This window comes from Mrakia frigida (assembly GCF_051309035.1).
Source record: "Mrakia frigida strain ATCC 22029 unplaced genomic scaffold BDY24scaffold_32, whole genome shotgun sequence".
Lineage (NCBI taxonomy): Eukaryota > Fungi > Basidiomycota > Tremellomycetes > Cystofilobasidiales > Mrakiaceae > Mrakia > Mrakia frigida.
The window spans coordinates 316,961-331,397 of NW_027481249.1; the positions used below are offsets into that span (position 1 = coordinate 316,961).

General features: G+C 54.4%; 7 protein-coding genes across 7 annotated transcripts; 5 read left to right on the forward strand and 2 right to left on the reverse strand.

Annotated features, from left to right (window-relative positions):
• Positions 1–114: 114 nt before the first annotated feature.
• Positions 115–2,067, reverse strand: KTI12 (Kti12p). The gene is made up of 6 exons (XM_076636295.1): positions 1,809–2,067; positions 1,427–1,531; positions 1,265–1,320; positions 1,029–1,108; positions 776–938; positions 115–628 (listed from the first exon to the last, which is right to left on the reverse strand). Exons 1-6 carry the CDS (start codon positions 1,978–1,980, stop codon positions 293–295), a joined length of 912 nt encoding a protein of 303 aa, XP_076493761.1. The 5' UTR covers positions 1,981–2,067; the 3' UTR covers positions 115–292.
• A 113-nt stretch (positions 2,068–2,180) lies between these two features.
• BDY24DRAFT_354828 (uncharacterized protein) lies at positions 2,181–4,205 on the forward strand. The gene is made up of 5 exons (XM_076637770.1): positions 2,181–2,328; positions 2,388–2,496; positions 2,575–2,985; positions 3,063–3,380; positions 3,519–4,205. Exons 1-5 carry the CDS (start codon positions 2,209–2,211, stop codon positions 4,070–4,072), a joined length of 1,512 nt encoding a protein of 503 aa, XP_076493762.1. The 5' UTR covers positions 2,181–2,208; the 3' UTR covers positions 4,073–4,205.
• BDY24DRAFT_399561 (uncharacterized protein) lies at positions 4,189–4,847 on the forward strand. Its single transcript, XM_076641847.1, has 2 exons — positions 4,189–4,524; positions 4,667–4,847. Exons 1-2 carry the CDS (start codon positions 4,511–4,513, stop codon positions 4,821–4,823), a joined length of 171 nt encoding a protein of 56 aa, XP_076493763.1. The 5' UTR covers positions 4,189–4,510; the 3' UTR covers positions 4,824–4,847.
• A 256-nt stretch (positions 4,848–5,103) lies between these two features.
• On the reverse strand, positions 5,104–6,013 carry BDY24DRAFT_399562 (uncharacterized protein). The gene is made up of 4 exons (XM_076641848.1): positions 5,938–6,013; positions 5,836–5,858; positions 5,322–5,743; positions 5,104–5,246 (listed from the first exon to the last, which is right to left on the reverse strand). Exons 1-4 carry the CDS (start codon positions 5,983–5,985, stop codon positions 5,221–5,223), a joined length of 519 nt encoding a protein of 172 aa, XP_076493764.1. The 5' UTR covers positions 5,986–6,013; the 3' UTR covers positions 5,104–5,220.
• A 1,506-nt stretch (positions 6,014–7,519) lies between these two features.
• BDY24DRAFT_399563 (uncharacterized protein) lies at positions 7,520–8,540 on the forward strand. The gene is made up of 4 exons (XM_076641849.1): positions 7,520–7,917; positions 7,986–8,070; positions 8,152–8,204; positions 8,299–8,540. The coding sequence occupies exons 1-4, from the start codon at positions 7,573–7,575 to the stop codon at positions 8,515–8,517; spliced, it is 702 nt and encodes a 233-aa protein (XP_076493765.1). The 5' UTR covers positions 7,520–7,572; the 3' UTR covers positions 8,518–8,540.
• Positions 8,541–9,224: 684 nt separating this feature from the next.
• WHI2 (Whi2p) lies at positions 9,225–11,234 on the forward strand. Its single transcript, XM_076641850.1, has 5 exons — positions 9,225–9,726; positions 9,803–10,233; positions 10,376–10,565; positions 10,714–10,818; positions 10,929–11,234. Exons 1-5 carry the CDS (start codon positions 9,439–9,441, stop codon positions 10,932–10,934), a joined length of 1,020 nt encoding a protein of 339 aa, XP_076493766.1. The 5' UTR covers positions 9,225–9,438; the 3' UTR covers positions 10,935–11,234.
• A 47-nt stretch (positions 11,235–11,281) lies between these two features.
• BDY24DRAFT_176800 (uncharacterized protein) lies at positions 11,282–14,375 on the forward strand. Its single transcript, XM_076636297.1, has 8 exons — positions 11,282–11,644; positions 11,758–11,911; positions 12,003–12,540; positions 12,656–12,873; positions 12,960–13,171; positions 13,260–13,448; positions 13,520–13,623; positions 13,693–14,375. Exons 1-8 carry the CDS (start codon positions 11,490–11,492, stop codon positions 14,145–14,147), a joined length of 2,025 nt encoding a protein of 674 aa, XP_076493767.1. The 5' UTR covers positions 11,282–11,489; the 3' UTR covers positions 14,148–14,375.
• Positions 14,376–14,437: the final 62 nt, after the last annotated feature.

The window sequence follows — 14,437 nt, forward strand, 5'->3', positions numbered from 1 at the left end:
GAAGTTCCCTTTGTTCCTCTGTCCGTCAACGGGGCTGAAACGAAAGGGACAAACGAGGCATGGTCAAGTTTTTGAAAGACCTGTTTTGGGGAAAGGGATGGTCTGTATGCGGATCGAAGGGTAGGAAGGTCAGATTAGACGAGAGAGCTGGGATGGGGAGAAGGAGGAAAGTGGTGGGGTGTTCAGCTCTCTCGACGACGCGTCGTTTCGCTTCGGTTTCGTCCTCCCTCTCCACGCGTACTCAACCTTCCCGTACTCTCGTAACGTCCTTCTTATCAAAACAACAAGCATCTCATCCCTCCTCCTCATTAACTCCCCACTGAACCTCCAAGAACCTCACCCAAGCCTCGGCCCATTCCTTCTCCCCCCACCCAGCCCTCTTCACTCCCTCCCCACCTCTCTTGAACCCGTTCATCTGGATCCCTTCGAACTGCCTCTTGAGCCTCTGTAGTTCACTGAGCGTAATGGTTCGTTGCGGGAGGTTGAGGCCCGAAGGAGGGTACGGCGGCGAAGGGAGTTTGAGGTGAGGGGAGAGAGGTGAGAGGGAGAGGTGGGAGAGGAGATGGCTTATGAGGGTCGAGGTGGCAGAGTGGAGGGTTTGGATGGTGTCGGTTGCTGTTTGGCCGTTCTGGGAGTTGAGGAGGGAAGGTGGGAAAGAGGAAGAGGAAGAGAGGGGTGAGGTGAGCTTGACGCGTCGAAGCGGAGACTCCAAGCGATGCGATCCTCTTTCAATGATTGAAGCGAAAGGAGTGAAAGCAGGAAAAAAAGGACGTACGGGAACCACACTAGGATTCGCCTTCTTCTTGACCGCACTGGTCATAGCAAGCCAGATATCGTCGAAAGGAGGAGAAGGATCGTCCCATCCGACGGTGAAGAGCGGAGAATCCCAACGAGCCATGGAGGAAGGTTCTTCGAATCTCATGAGAAGAGCATCCATCCTGAGGAGAGCGAGGATGGCCATCGAAGGACGAAGGTCAGCGGAAGCTCGAGGGAAGGAGCGTCGAGGAAGAAGGAAAGGTCGAGCTCACGTTTCTTCAGTGTAAGCTTCTGTAGGAGCCCTCGTTCGATTGAACTCCTTGCACTTTTCTGGAGGGGTGGCGACGTGGATCTGAGAGGAGAAAGCAAAGAGAGTCAGAATCTAGTAGGAAGAAGCGAGGAGGGAAGGAGGAACGAAGCAAGCAATGGTCGAAGCTCAACCTCACCCTCCCTCCTTCCTTCTCTCCTCCCCTCCAAACCCACTCGAAGAGATCTCCAAAAAGCTCACCGTACAAGCTCTCACCCCAGCTTCCTTAGCAGCGCAGTTCATTTGGTATCGGTAACCTGGACGAAGGGGGCGAAGCGAAGCAGAAAAAAAAAGTGAGCTCGAAGGGAAGAAACGGTTGAGCTCGAGCTCACGTCGTAGAGAAAGAGCTGCTGGCCGACTCACCTTTGATGTAGTTGAGCCCGTCGCATATCACGATCGTTCGTTTCGATAAGGATCTGGTTACTTCTGAGAGAAGAGAAGCTCGAACGGGTTTCTCCAGGCGACTTTCTGCAGGGGGAGGGAAGAAGGGAGGGAGGGAGGGAGGGAGAGGTCAGCTTGGGAGGGAAGCTCGAGGCACCGTTCTTCGTGGATATGGCTTCCCATTGTCAGAAGTTGGTCCCTAGAGGGTATATAAGCCTTCCGGTGATCCCTCTTCTTTCTATAATATCCACTCCGAGCTCTTTGCTCGTCGTCCTTCTGCCTCTGCCTCCGTGCCCTCCTCCTCCTCCTCCCCCTCCCTCCTCCTTCCCTCCCGACCTCAAGCTCAAAGAGAGGAGATCCTAACCTGAGTAAACCGTCCTCCCCAACACTCCGATATCATCCTCTACGATCACCACCTCCCAACTAGGTCCAGTATAGCTCTCGTCCGCCATCCGAGCGAGGAAGTCTTGTCTGAGCTTGAGAGCGAGAGTCGTTTTGCCCGACGAAGGACAGCCGGAGAGGACCACGAACGCCATGTTTTTGTTTATTCCGAGGAGAGAGAAGAGAGGAAAAGGAGGAGGGATTGGGTGTCGGGTGGTGGGTTGGGGAGAAGAGGGAGGGAGGGAGGGAAGGTCGAAATCGAAGCGACGTCGAGCTCACCACTTCCTTCCTTCTGATCCCGCTCTCAACGTCCATCCAACGAATATTTCGGAAGCTATCTTCATCTACACCCGCAGCTCTATCAGGTTGACATTGGATTCGAGATGGGAGGAGATAAGATAACCGATTGTCAGGACGAGGAGGAGGAAGAAGAAGAAGGGAATCCGATGAGCTCGCCTCTCCTCCTTCCTTGTGGACTTCTCCTCCCGAATCGACTCGTCAAGGTGAGATTCCTTGCTCTTTTCTCGTTCTTTTTAGACCCTCCACTGACCTTCCCTACCAGCTCCCTATGGAAGAATGTCTCGCTCCCTTTGGAGGAGGCTCCCCGACGGAAGCTCACTCTCGTCTGTACGAACTCTGGGCTCGAGGAGGTTGGGGGATGGTCATCACAGGTCAGTTCAGTAGTAGGAGGCAGGCCTTGTCCCTCTCTTATTTCGCTGACTATCTTATCTTATCTCTCGTTATCTCAGGCAACGTTCAAATCGATCCTTCCTTCCTCTCGACCCCTTGGGATCTCGTCCTCCCTCCTCGCCCCTCTCCCTCCGACCGTCAAGCCTGGTCCTCCCTCGTTCAACGCTTCCAATCTTCTTCCTCTCAACCTCCCACACCCTTCATCGTTCAACTCTCTCATCCGGGAAGGCAATCACCCTTGTTCTGTCGACCGTTCTGGGGAGAGGATGCTCGGCCTCCCTCAGCGAGTGAAACGCGAGTCAACTCGAAGGAAGGTTTCCTCGCGGGTCTCTTCAACGGGTTCATGTTCAAGACTGCAAAGGAAATGACGGATGAGGAGATCGTAGAGATGGTGGACAAGTTTGGGGAGGCTGCTGGGTTCTTGGAAGCGGTAGGAGTGGACGGGGTGGAGGTTCATGGAGCTCATGGCTGTCAGTTTCAGTTTCGACGCGTCGCTCTTTCGTTCCTCTCTAACCCTCAACTAAACTCCGGTTTAATGTTTCTACAGACCTCATCGCTCAATTCCTCTCCCCTTTAACCAACCTCCGTCCCTCCACGTCTCGTTTCTCCCTCGTCCCGAAGGATCACCCTCCCCTCGAACTCGTTCGTCTCCTCCTCCTTTCGATCCGAACCCATACGACTCGGTCCTTCTGCGTGGGGATCAAGTTGTCTTGTGGGGATTTTGTGAGAGGCGGGTTGACCGAGGAGGACGCCTTGGAGCAGGTGAGGAGGGTGAGGGAGATGAGCGTCAGGGTTCAGGAACGAGGACGCGAAGAGGAGGGTTGGGATTTCGTAGAGATTTCGGGAGGAGGGTATGAGAATCCTCGTGAGTATGGGTGCTACTCTTTTTGTCTGTTTCGACGCGTCTCTGCTTGTCTTCTCTTCTTTGAACTCGAACTGACGCGTTCTTCTCCCTTTCCCCGTTTCTCCCTCTCTTTTCTCCTATCATTTCTCTCCAACAAAGTCTTTGCAACTACCACCGGCCCTAATCTTTCCTTCCAATCCTTCACAAGAAAACTCCTCTCCCTCCCTCCTTCACCCACTTCAATCACTTCACCCGCAGCACCCCCGATCCTCCTCTCCTCCTCCCTCCGCTCCCTCCGCTCCCTCCTCTCCGCCCTCTCCTCCAGCTCCTCCTCCTCAACCCGCTCGGCCGACCTCCTAGGATTCGGCCGACCCTCCCTCCTACACCCTTCGCTCCCTTGCACGCACCTCCTCCTCGACCCCCCTTTAGCCATCCCCCCTCACTCCATCCCGAACGCAAAGTTCTGGAGCTGGTTCCTCAGCGGCGGAGGGAGAGTAGGATTGGTAGGCGCTGGGTTGCAAACGATCTGGTGGGATTGGCAGATGGCGAGGGTCGGGAGGGGCGAACGAGTCAACAGGGAGATGGGCGTTTGCGAAGGGTTCGTGGGGGAGTATGGCCGTTGGTTGGGTCTAAGGGTTGGATTTCTAGTACTGGTAATAGGGGTGATGGTGGTGCAGGTCGGCTGGTGGTTGTTGTTGTTGAGGGGAGGTTGAACAGTCGATGAACGGTTGGAGTCCGATGCGACGCGTTTTCTTTCGCTTTTTTTTCTCCTTCTGAAGGCGCTCTCCAACTGATTGGGTTCTCAGTAGGATCGAAGCTGGTCCAAAACAGTCGGCAGGCTCGTACATAGTCGTCTTGTCGCTCTCCTCTCTTCTGCCCTTTTTCCCTTTCCCCTCCTCGAAAAAATCCAAGCCGGAATCGAGTCCAGAGCCCGCCAAGTTGAGCTGAGTGATGAGTTGCTACTTAGGTGGGTCGTACTGCACTACGAAATGTGTACGCACGAAAGGTGTACGAAGATGTAACTAAAGGAAAAAAAGAAGAGGATTTGTGAAGAGCGAGCGGCAAAACAATCGAAAGAACAAAAAAACGAAGGGATTGGGACGTTGTTGACCAGGACGACCAGACAAAGTAGCCTCGAGAGAGGTGGGCGAATGAGCGAGCGATGCTGTAGATGAAACGATGAGGGGGAGAGAGACAAGTAAAGGGACACGTCAGCGAGATGTCGCGGTGAAGGGAGGAGAGGGAGGGTCGAAGAAGAACGAGGCGAGCAGGACTCGAAACGACTCGACGCGACGAAAGAAACTCACGAGGTGGTGTCGCCGTTTGCAAGGAGACTTGGGTTTGGAAGAGGGAGGCGATGGCTCGAATCCGGATGAGGATCAGCTGGGGATCTGGTGGAAGGGAAGAGAGACGAAAGGACGGGTCAGAACGAAACGAGGAGGCAAGACTGAAACAGGCGACTGACTCGTTGAAGGTCGAAGATTCAATAGATTCTTCAGTTGGTGCGTTGGTGCAGCTTCATCGACGACGAGGGAGAAGATCCGAGGGCTGATGAGAGAAGAGAAGACGAGTCAGGACGCGACGGATCGGTCGAAGAAGACAGAAAGACGAAAGACTAACTGCTGCACTCGTCCTGATGCGTTCGACGTCGGCTATGGCTCCGAAGGACGTAGGTGACGAGATTGATAACTCGATAGCTGGAGACGGAGGAGAGTGCGCTCGAGGGAGTCAGAGAGAGAGGTCGATCCCGACGATGGGTTCGACGCGTCGAACGTCGAAAAAGATGTTTGCGAACTCACTTTGAGACTCGGCAGCATCGATGACGGAATGGGGACTCTCGGCCGACCCAAGCTACGTCTCCTCAGAGCCGGTGAGACTCGGCGCTTCCTGTGAAGGGAGAGCAAGAGAGAAAGAAGTCGTCAGCGACGAGTCTTGGAAATTGGATCGATGAACCGAGCTCACTCTCTCGATATCCTCCTCTTGCCTTCCCCGTCTTGGGACCACTGCTGGGAAAATATCGTTCCTTCGAAACCATGAGTCCATCAACCTCCTCCCACATCTCCTTCGAGACGAGATCCTCGATCCTCCTCTTCAGCAGGTCGTACGAATCCCGGTCGACGTCGTGGAGAGTTCGATGTCGAGGATACTGAACCAAGCGTTTCGCGAGTTTGAGAGCGGAGGCTAGTCCAGGAGCGGAAAGAGGAGGAGTTGTCGTGGGACCGAGGAGGTGTTGAGCATGTTGTTCGGAGAGGGAGGCGAAGAGGTCGTCCCAGGCTCCGCATCGAGTGAGGCACTCTTGGTAGGAATGGTAGTTGTTTGGGTCGAGAGTGAATCCTGTTGTACGAAGGTCCTTCCACGTTTCGAGTGCTCGGGAGAGGGAACCGCTGAAGAAGAAGGGACGAAGAAAAGAAATGAAAAGACGCGTCGAGTAAGTTCGAGGTTCTTGTTTCGTCGAGATTCTTCCTCGATAGCTCACCTGTATCCACAGGCATCGAAGTACTGAGAGCGAAGGGAAGGAGGTGGGAGTCAGCATGGGTAACGAGGAGATATAGCTGCCAGCGCAGGAGATCAAACTCACAACCGAGACGGCCCTTTGATCGATTCCCACCCCTCCCTCCGACCTCATCAACTGCCAGATCTTCTCCACCTCCTCGAAAGCCCGACCATGGTTGTATCCATCCATGAGAGAGTTGCAACTTCGAATGGTGAAGACGTTCTGGTCCGCCTCCTTCATCGCTTGGTGAATCCCTCGAAACGCGTCGAGGAATCGAAGTCGAAGGGTCTCGAGCGAGGGGGACTTTTCCGGAGGTAGGTCTGCTCCGATGGGGTTGAGTTCCTTCCGATCTCCCTTGTACATTCGAAGGTAGCCGTCCAGGAGGTAAACGAGAGGGTCGGGCAGGCGCAATCGAGTCTGATGGAAGAGGAGGTGTTGGAGGAGGGGAGCTGGATCCGGGCGAGGTTGGAAGTCGGGGAGGTGGCGTAGGAGGTCGTTGATCGCCATAAAGAGGAGGGCTACGACTGTTGGATCTCGTTGATCTTCCTCGGTAACCCGAAGGAACCATTCGAGAAGCTCGACACCCTCGTCCAAGTTCCTCGACGACTTCATCAGCGTCAAAGCGAAATCCTGATTGTCCTCCCTCGAGCCTGTCACCACCAAACGACGAACGGGAGCGAGGACAGGTTCCCATGCCTTGGGGAGGTTGGAGTCCGACGAGTACTGAACCGCAAAGACGTTGAGGATGTGGAGGAGGGTGGTTGTTGTGAGGAGGATTGGGGAGCGGCGTCCGAGTTGTAGATCCAACGGAATTTCGCCGAGAGGTGGGAGCGAAGGAGGCGAGAGTAGAGCGGTTGGGGCGATCTCGAGGTTCCGAGGAGGACCTTCGACGAAACGAGAGGGAGGAAGGACGGGCTGAGGACGTGGGATCGACGCTCGAGGAAGGGGAGAACGTTGAAGGACGGCCTGGACGCGACGAAAAGTAAAGAGAGTCAACTTTGATATCTTGATAAATGTGTAGTATGCCTTTTCTCACCTTGGTCTGAAGTCTAGGGGAGCGCAAAGGAGGCGAAGGCGTCGAGACTACCATCCCATCGCCAGGAGGAATCCTCCGTTGACCGAGTGTTGAGCGGGATGGTGGAGGAACTGAGGAGAGAGGAGGGATGATAAGTTGATCGTTGGTTCCTAGGGGTGTTGGGAGGAAGTTGGTGACGAGGGGAGCTTGCTGTGAGAGAGGGTTGAAGGGACCAGGAAAGGAAGAAGGAGAGGGAAGAGTTTGGGACGACAGAGGGCCACGAATCGACTATCAAGTAGATATCAAGAAGAAAAGGTCAGTCAAGGCTCGAGTATGTATTAATCGTTCAGATGCAGACTCACGTCGGTGCCCTTCCCTAGCGACGGGCGTTTCGGTTCTGAAGGAAGATGAGGAGGAGGAAGACGAGGGGCAGGAGTCGACCTCACTGTTCCCCCAACACCGACGAGGATCGATTTCTTGAGCGAGCTTCCTACCGGAGGCATGAACTGTTCGAAGGGTCCGTGCGAGAGGGGAACGAAAGGAAACTCTGGTTGGAAGGTCGGCGTTGGGAGGAAAGAAGGGAAGGGACTCGTTTTTCGTGAGCTTCGACCAAATCTCTGAGCTCGATTCATCTCCTCCCTCTTCGTCTCCTCCGACCATCACACTCTCCTTCTTATTACATCGCATCGAAGAACTCTCAACAAATGACCTCGCCTTCCACGCTCCTCCCTCTCCTGCTCCGTCACTCGCTTCCCCACATCCCTACCCATGGCTTCAGTCTCGAATCCCTCTCTCTCGCCTCCCTCTCCCTCCCTCCTCCGTACCACTACTCCCAACCTCTCAACTCGGCAGGGATCTCGACGCTCTTCGGTCGAGGGAGGGAACCTCAGAGAGCGCTCGTTAAGGAGTGGTTGATGGATAAGAGAGGAGAGATGCAGAGGGAGTGGAAGGGGAAAGGGAAGGAAGGACGAATGAGCTCGACGCTTCTGCACCAGATTCTCGAGAATCGGTTGAGGATGAACGAGGAGGTTCGACCTTGGTTGGCGGAGGTTAGTAGTAGATCTCATCACTATCTTATCAGTCTCCTTCAGTGTGTTGACCTCTCTATCAACGGCAGGCCTTCGCTCTCTTCTCGATAACTTCGACGCCGCTCCCTCTGGTTGGAGTCGGACTCAAAACTCCCTTCCCTCTGCTTAACCACTGTGAGTCCTTCGTTCAATTTCTCTTCTCACACTCAACATACACCGCTCTCTGACCTACCAAACGCCTTTTTTCACTCCCAGCTCTCCACATAGCAGACGAAGCCCTCGCGCTCTCCTCCTCTCACTCGCGTCAGGTTCGTCTCTCCCTCCCTCTCCTCTCTCCCTCTCTCTCCCTAACCCTCACCCCTCTTCTTCTCTCCAATCCACTCCTCCCATCTCATTCAACAGAATCTGCACGAATCCATCCCTCTCTCGTTCATCTACCTTTCCGCCGAACTCCATCAACTCTCCCTCCCTCTCTCCCAACCCTCCATGCCCTCCACGTCCGCCTTCCTCGCTCGTCGACTAGAGGAGTACCAAGGGCTGCAAAAGTCGGTGGGAGAGGCGGAGGTGGTTGGGGGAATGGTTTGGGACGCGATTAGGGGAGGGGTGAAGAGTCGATTTTAGATGAACGATGAGCTTGAGAGCCCTTTCGTCTCGTTGGGAAAAAGAGCTTGTACCATCTACCACGACCTGTTCGACCTGAAACCCCTTTTAGATCCCTCGATGCGATCGACTGTAAGTTATCGAAGCCCTTAGTCTACTGGAGGCAGGTTTCGGTCGACGCGACGCGCCCTTGGCCGTCTTTCTGGCCTTCGGTGCTTCGACACGAAGGAGGAAGATGTAGATTCTACAACAACCCAGCCCGACGAGAGAGATGGCTTCTTTTCAAGTTGTGTTTGAAGGCTGCTCTGGAAGATGATGAAAGATGAGAAGCGACTCTGCGAATTCGAAGAGGCGAGCTCCAGCTCAACGTCGTACGAACGACGTTTGCCCTCTTCCAGCGGCAGGCTTGAGCTCTCAAACAAGTTCGAGGTGAAGTCCAAGATTCTCGAGAGTCCATTCCAGGTCTCCTTGGCAGATTTTCGAACGAGCGCTCGTCGTGAAGATCAAAGGAAGGTCGAGGAGGCGGAGGAAAGGCCGGGAGGAGGAAGTCGAGGTCTAGGAAGCTCGTTGACGATGAGTTCTCCCTGTGGATCGAAGGAAGGAACATTTTCGTAAGAGTCAATACGTGCTCAAAGATCAGTTGTGATCTGGAAGAGATGGAGCTCGCCCTTCGCGACGCCTCCTCCTTGACCTTTCGTCGTCTCCTCCTCTCGTTGGCTGACTCTCAACTCCCATCCGCCCGTTTTCTTGAGCGAAGAATCTTTCCAAACGCGCATACACTCCCATCTCCTCTCTACCTCAGCGCATACATCGACTCCCCTTCTTCACCTCGATAGCTTCTCACTCTCAGCCCATCGTCCCCTTCCTTCCGCCTGGAAGTCCTCCCTTCCTCCCTTCCTCCCTCCTCCCTCTCCTCCTCCTCCTCCTTCTCTCTCTTCGACCATGTCTTCCGCCAACCCCATCACGTCCGCAGCACCCCCATCGAACAACCCCATCACCTCTATCCAACCTCAGCAGTATCAGCAGTACCATCCTCAACAGCAACAGCAAGCTCTCCTCGCTCGTCTTCACCTGGACGTTCGAGGAAGGAGGTTCGTCGTAGAGAGGGAGAAGCTCATGAGTCTACCAGAGAGCGTTCTCCTGTGCTTGTTTCCCAACGGACTCGTACTCTCGAGACCCCACGGAGGAGGAGGAGGAGAAGACGAGGCGGAAGACGTCTACGTTGTTGACGTGAGTTGGTCCCAGCTTCCTTCCTTCCTCCTTTTCTCCGCCTTCTTTCGTTCTGACACTCATTTTTCGTCTCCAGTTCGACCCTACATGCTTCGACTTCGTCCTCGACTTCTTCGACAAAGCCACCGTCGCCTTCTACGGTCCTCCAGACAACCCCGGAGGACTCTATCAACTCCAGCAATCCCTCTCGCAACCCAACCCGGACCTCCCCGTCCTCAACACCGTCCAGCAGCAGCAGCAACAGCAAGCCAACGAGAACAACCCTCTCTTGCACAAGCAGGGCATCATCGTTCTGCGAGAGGAGTTGGAGTACTTTGTGATCCCGGAGAAGGGAGGAGCCGCGAGGACCGATCCTGAAGGACTCGCCAACGAGGAGTTGATGGTCTTGAAGAGGGAGGCTGGGAAAGGGTTGTTGGACAGGAAGCAGATCTTTACGGCGTTGCAGAGGAATGTGAACAAGGAGAACAACGTTGCTGAGCAGCATTTGATCGATATGCTTTGCATGAGGTGAGCTCGAAGCGTTCTTCCTCCCCTCCCCTTCCTTCGTTTCTCCTCGACCTCGCTCCTCGCTCGACGACTTCCCCACTTCTCTTGAACATCTGTACTGACCTCCACCGTCTCCTGTCTCTGTGCTTCCTTTCCCTTCTAGTGGCTTCAACCGAGACGACAAATGGGGACATCGAGACATCGAACCCTCTCGCTGCTCCATCTCGTCCATCGCTCTCGTCCTCCTCAAGACCGGAATCGTTCACCCTACCAAACCAGGAGAGGTCGCGAGGGTCGACCAGACCCAGATGGCGACGGCTCAGAAACTGCTGCTGTTCTGGAGGAAACCTGCTGTTCGTACCTCTCTTTCTCTTTCTCTTGCTCGCTGTCTGTGTGTTGGGTGTTGGGTTGGGTTGAGGGAAGACGCGTTTCAGGGAAGGAAACGTCGAGCTGACTCCTCTTCTCTCTCTCTCTTGCTTCCTTTCGCTCTGGTGAACACAGAGAAAGTGCTGGTGGGACGGGATCGAGATCGAGGCTCCTCCGTCGAGCGAGAAGAAGACGATCAAGGTCTGGGCTCGAAGGGTTTGGACGCTCGAGTTGAACTTGGTTCGTCTCTGTCTCTCTCTCTCCCTTCTCTGTCTCCTCCTACCTTCCAATTTGACTGACTGAACGCGCTCTTCAATTCATTCATCTTCGTCTCATCTCGAAACAAACAGATCTAAACGCTTCGCTTCGCTTCGCTCTCCTGCTCCCCTAGGGTCTCTCTCTCTTTCGATTCTGTCCTCCCCTTTCGCTCCCCTTCGTGTTTCTTTTACTTTCTTTCGCTTCGTGCTCGCCCTTCGTTTTACTCTCTCTCTCTCTCTCTTCTTTTACGCACTCCCATACCCCTACCTCTACCACGTAACTGCTCCATCTATCGATACCCCCGTTGATCGTTTCTTCGTTCAACCTTCCCTGCCAACTCCGTCCCAGAGAGAGGGGCGTTCAAACAACTTCTCCTTGATTTATGTTTCTTCTCTTGCTCCACCCTTCTCTCTCTCTTGGGGAAGGTCCGCCTTTCTACGCTAAACCATCACATTCAACCTACCTTCCTTTTAGAGCTCGGACTCGTCGACGCTTGCTCTCGCTCGTCTCAACCTTCTTGTACGTGACTTGTTCCCTTCCCTTCTACGTCCAAGCCGAGATAAGCTCCGCGGTCGTTGATCTTCCTTTTCGTTCTCTTCTCTTGATTCCTCTCCAGGTGATCCATCTCTCCGCCCTCTGTCTTCTGCTCTCGAATGGTCCCTCCTTCCTCAACCTCTCCGACGAGACCTCCTCTCTTCCTCGGTGTCGACGTTGGCATCGAACGGATCAGCGCGACCCTCCTCGATTCCGAGCTCAAAGTCGTGGATGAGTTGGTGCTGGAGATGGATGGCGTCATGCCTGATTTGGCGTGAGTGATTTCGTTTTTTGGAGAGAGGAGGGAGGGAGATGGGGAGGACGAGCTCGTCGAGTGTTTGGCGAGAAGCGAGGAGGAGGACCAAGCTGACATGCTCTTGCAACTAGGACCAGAAAGGGAGTCTATCATCAACAGAATCAACCTGGAGAAGAAGTCGTTCAGCCCATCGAGCTCATCGTTGCCTCGCTCGACAAGGTCCTGGAACTGTTGGGCAATCGGAACGATCTCGGACGCGTCGTGGCTGTTTCGGGGAGTGCTCATGTCAGTCGCCTTTTTCTTCTTCTCTTCCTTTCTTTCGGATGATTTTTTTGTTTTGTACCAAACTGATTGTACTGGTTTCGTTCAAACTCAGACCTCCCTCGTGCTCCTCACTCCCAACTTCCCCCTCACCCTCTCCTCCCTCGTCCCTCAGCTCTCGTTCCACTCCCAACTCTGCACGCCCAACAACCCACCCTCTTTCACCCTCCCCACCATCCTCACTCCTCTTGACACTTCCACTCTCAACTACTTAGCAAACACCCCGAACCCAACCTCGACCCGACCACGACCGCGACCGCTGTTCCAAACGCCTTCCGTCCAACTCCTCAAACTCCCCTGGAAAGACGCGTCCTTCATTCGAAGCGTAGGAAGCTTGGTTGCGGGACTGTTGTGTGGGAAGGTGGTCGGGGAGGAGAGGAGTGCGGTGCAAGGGGAATGGCGGATGTGGGACGGAGAGCAGGAGAGGTGGGACGAGGAGGCGCTGAGGGAGATCACCGGTGACGTTGGAATCGAGGAAGAGGAGTTGAGGAGGAAATTGGGGGAGGTGGAGCTAGACGGAGGAGGAGGGAAGGTGGTGTCGAGGTATCTGGTAGAGAGGTTTGGGTTCTCGAGGGAGTGTGTGGTTACGGGTTGTGAGTCTTTCTCTCTCTCTCTCTCTCTCTCCCTTCTTTGTTTCGTTTCTCAACAACCTCGAACTATTACACGCATACTGACGTTTATCTCTTTGCTGCTTTCGAAAACGAACAGTCACAACAAGTCATCTCGCCTCGTACCTCTCCTTGCGACCCGATCAGGACGACGCCGTTCTCATCCTCGACACCATCGACGCCTTGCTCATCCCTTCGAAAGATCATCGAACAAGCTACCACTATCAAACTTATCCTCATCCTGCTCAGGCGCCTGGGGAAACGCGTCGTTGGATCGTAGGCGTCTCGACGAGGAACGGGGAGAGCGCTAGGACTTTTGTTCGTTTCTTCTTCTTCTTCTCTCTCTTCTTTCCCTCTCTCTCTCTCTCTCCGAAGAACGACCTGACCATGCTTCCCATTTGCAGGTCCGAGACTTCTACAGCAACTCCAACTGGTCCGTCTTCAATCAACTGGTTGCTGTAGTAGCCCCAGGAGGATCGATTGGCCTCGAGGACAAGCTCTTCTCGTTCGTTTACCCTTCCTTGGAAATTCATCCTTTCGGGATTGCGAGGGGAGTAGTGAGATTCGAGAATGGAGTGCATCATGATGAGTACAGGGATTTGAGGGCGAATCCGAGGTGAGTTCGGCGTCGCGTCGATTTTGCGTCTTTTTCTCTTCTTCCTTCGCTGGACTGACTCGTCCACTTTTCGACGCTTCTTTTGTAGATGCCTCATCGAATCTCAGTTTCTCGCCTTCAGGACTCGGTACTCGTTCATTCTCAATCATCTCAACTCGCCTCCTGGAACGCTCCTGCCCGTCTCGCCTCCTCGCACGGCTCTCGGAGTCGGGTTCGACCACTTCTCGACGAAGGTTCTCCCGAAGAGGCTGCTTCTTGCTGGTCAGCTTGTCGAGAGGTCAGTCTTCTGTTCCATCGACTCGACGATCGAAGCTCACCGTCGCTGACGCCTGTCTTCTTCTTTTCCAGCCCTGCTTGCGTCTCTGTCCTCTCGGACGTCTTCAACGCGCCCGTTTTCTCGAAAAGTCGCCAAACAACCTTCTCATCCGCTGCTCTCGGATCAGCTTACAAAGGTGAGCTTATTTTTTCTTGCGATTCCTCGTCGGATCGACGCTGATCGACCTCTCTTCGTCTGGACGCAGCTCGATGGACGCACCTTCGACTTTCCGACCCCAACCCCACCCTCTCTTTCGAAGAAGAAATCGCCTTCGTCCTCTCCACTCCTCCCTCTCCTCCCACCCAATCCTCCTCGGTTCTCCGTCGAGCTCGCTCCACCACGAACCTCAATCCAGGAGGGAGTCCCGTCGTCGCTCGTCCCTCCCTTCGACTCACGCCTTCAAGGCTCAACATGAACGACGCATTCGCCTCTAAAGACTCCGCAGGGAGATCAAGGACGGCTACGGCTCCCGTAGGAGGAGGAGGGTTCGAGTCGTCGACGGGAGGAGAGAACGTCGTCGGAGGAGAGACAAACGAGGAGAAGGAGGGAGGGTTGGTGAGGTTGGCTCAACCTGATAGGGACGCTCATCGAGCGTACTGCTCGTTGATTCCGGAGTGGCTGAGGTTGGAAGAGATTTTCGTTAAGGGGTTGCTTAACTAGACTGAATCCTTAGCAGAAACTCGTACAAACAAATCGAGTCGCGTCTCGAAACATTCCTTTCTCTCTCTTTCCTTCGTCCCTTTCACTCCTTTTGAGTCTTTCTTTCTTCTCGATTCTACCTACCCTCCCAATGCTATACCCCTCCTGTCCTTCATTTTTGATCGTCCATGCGTTTGCTTTGCTTTGCTCTCCTCGTGTCTTAATCTTGCCCTTCCTCTCTCTTTTCGACTCTTGTGCTCAGCTCGGCCTTAGCCCTCCTTCCCTTTTGCTTCTCATCTGCCGTTGCCATT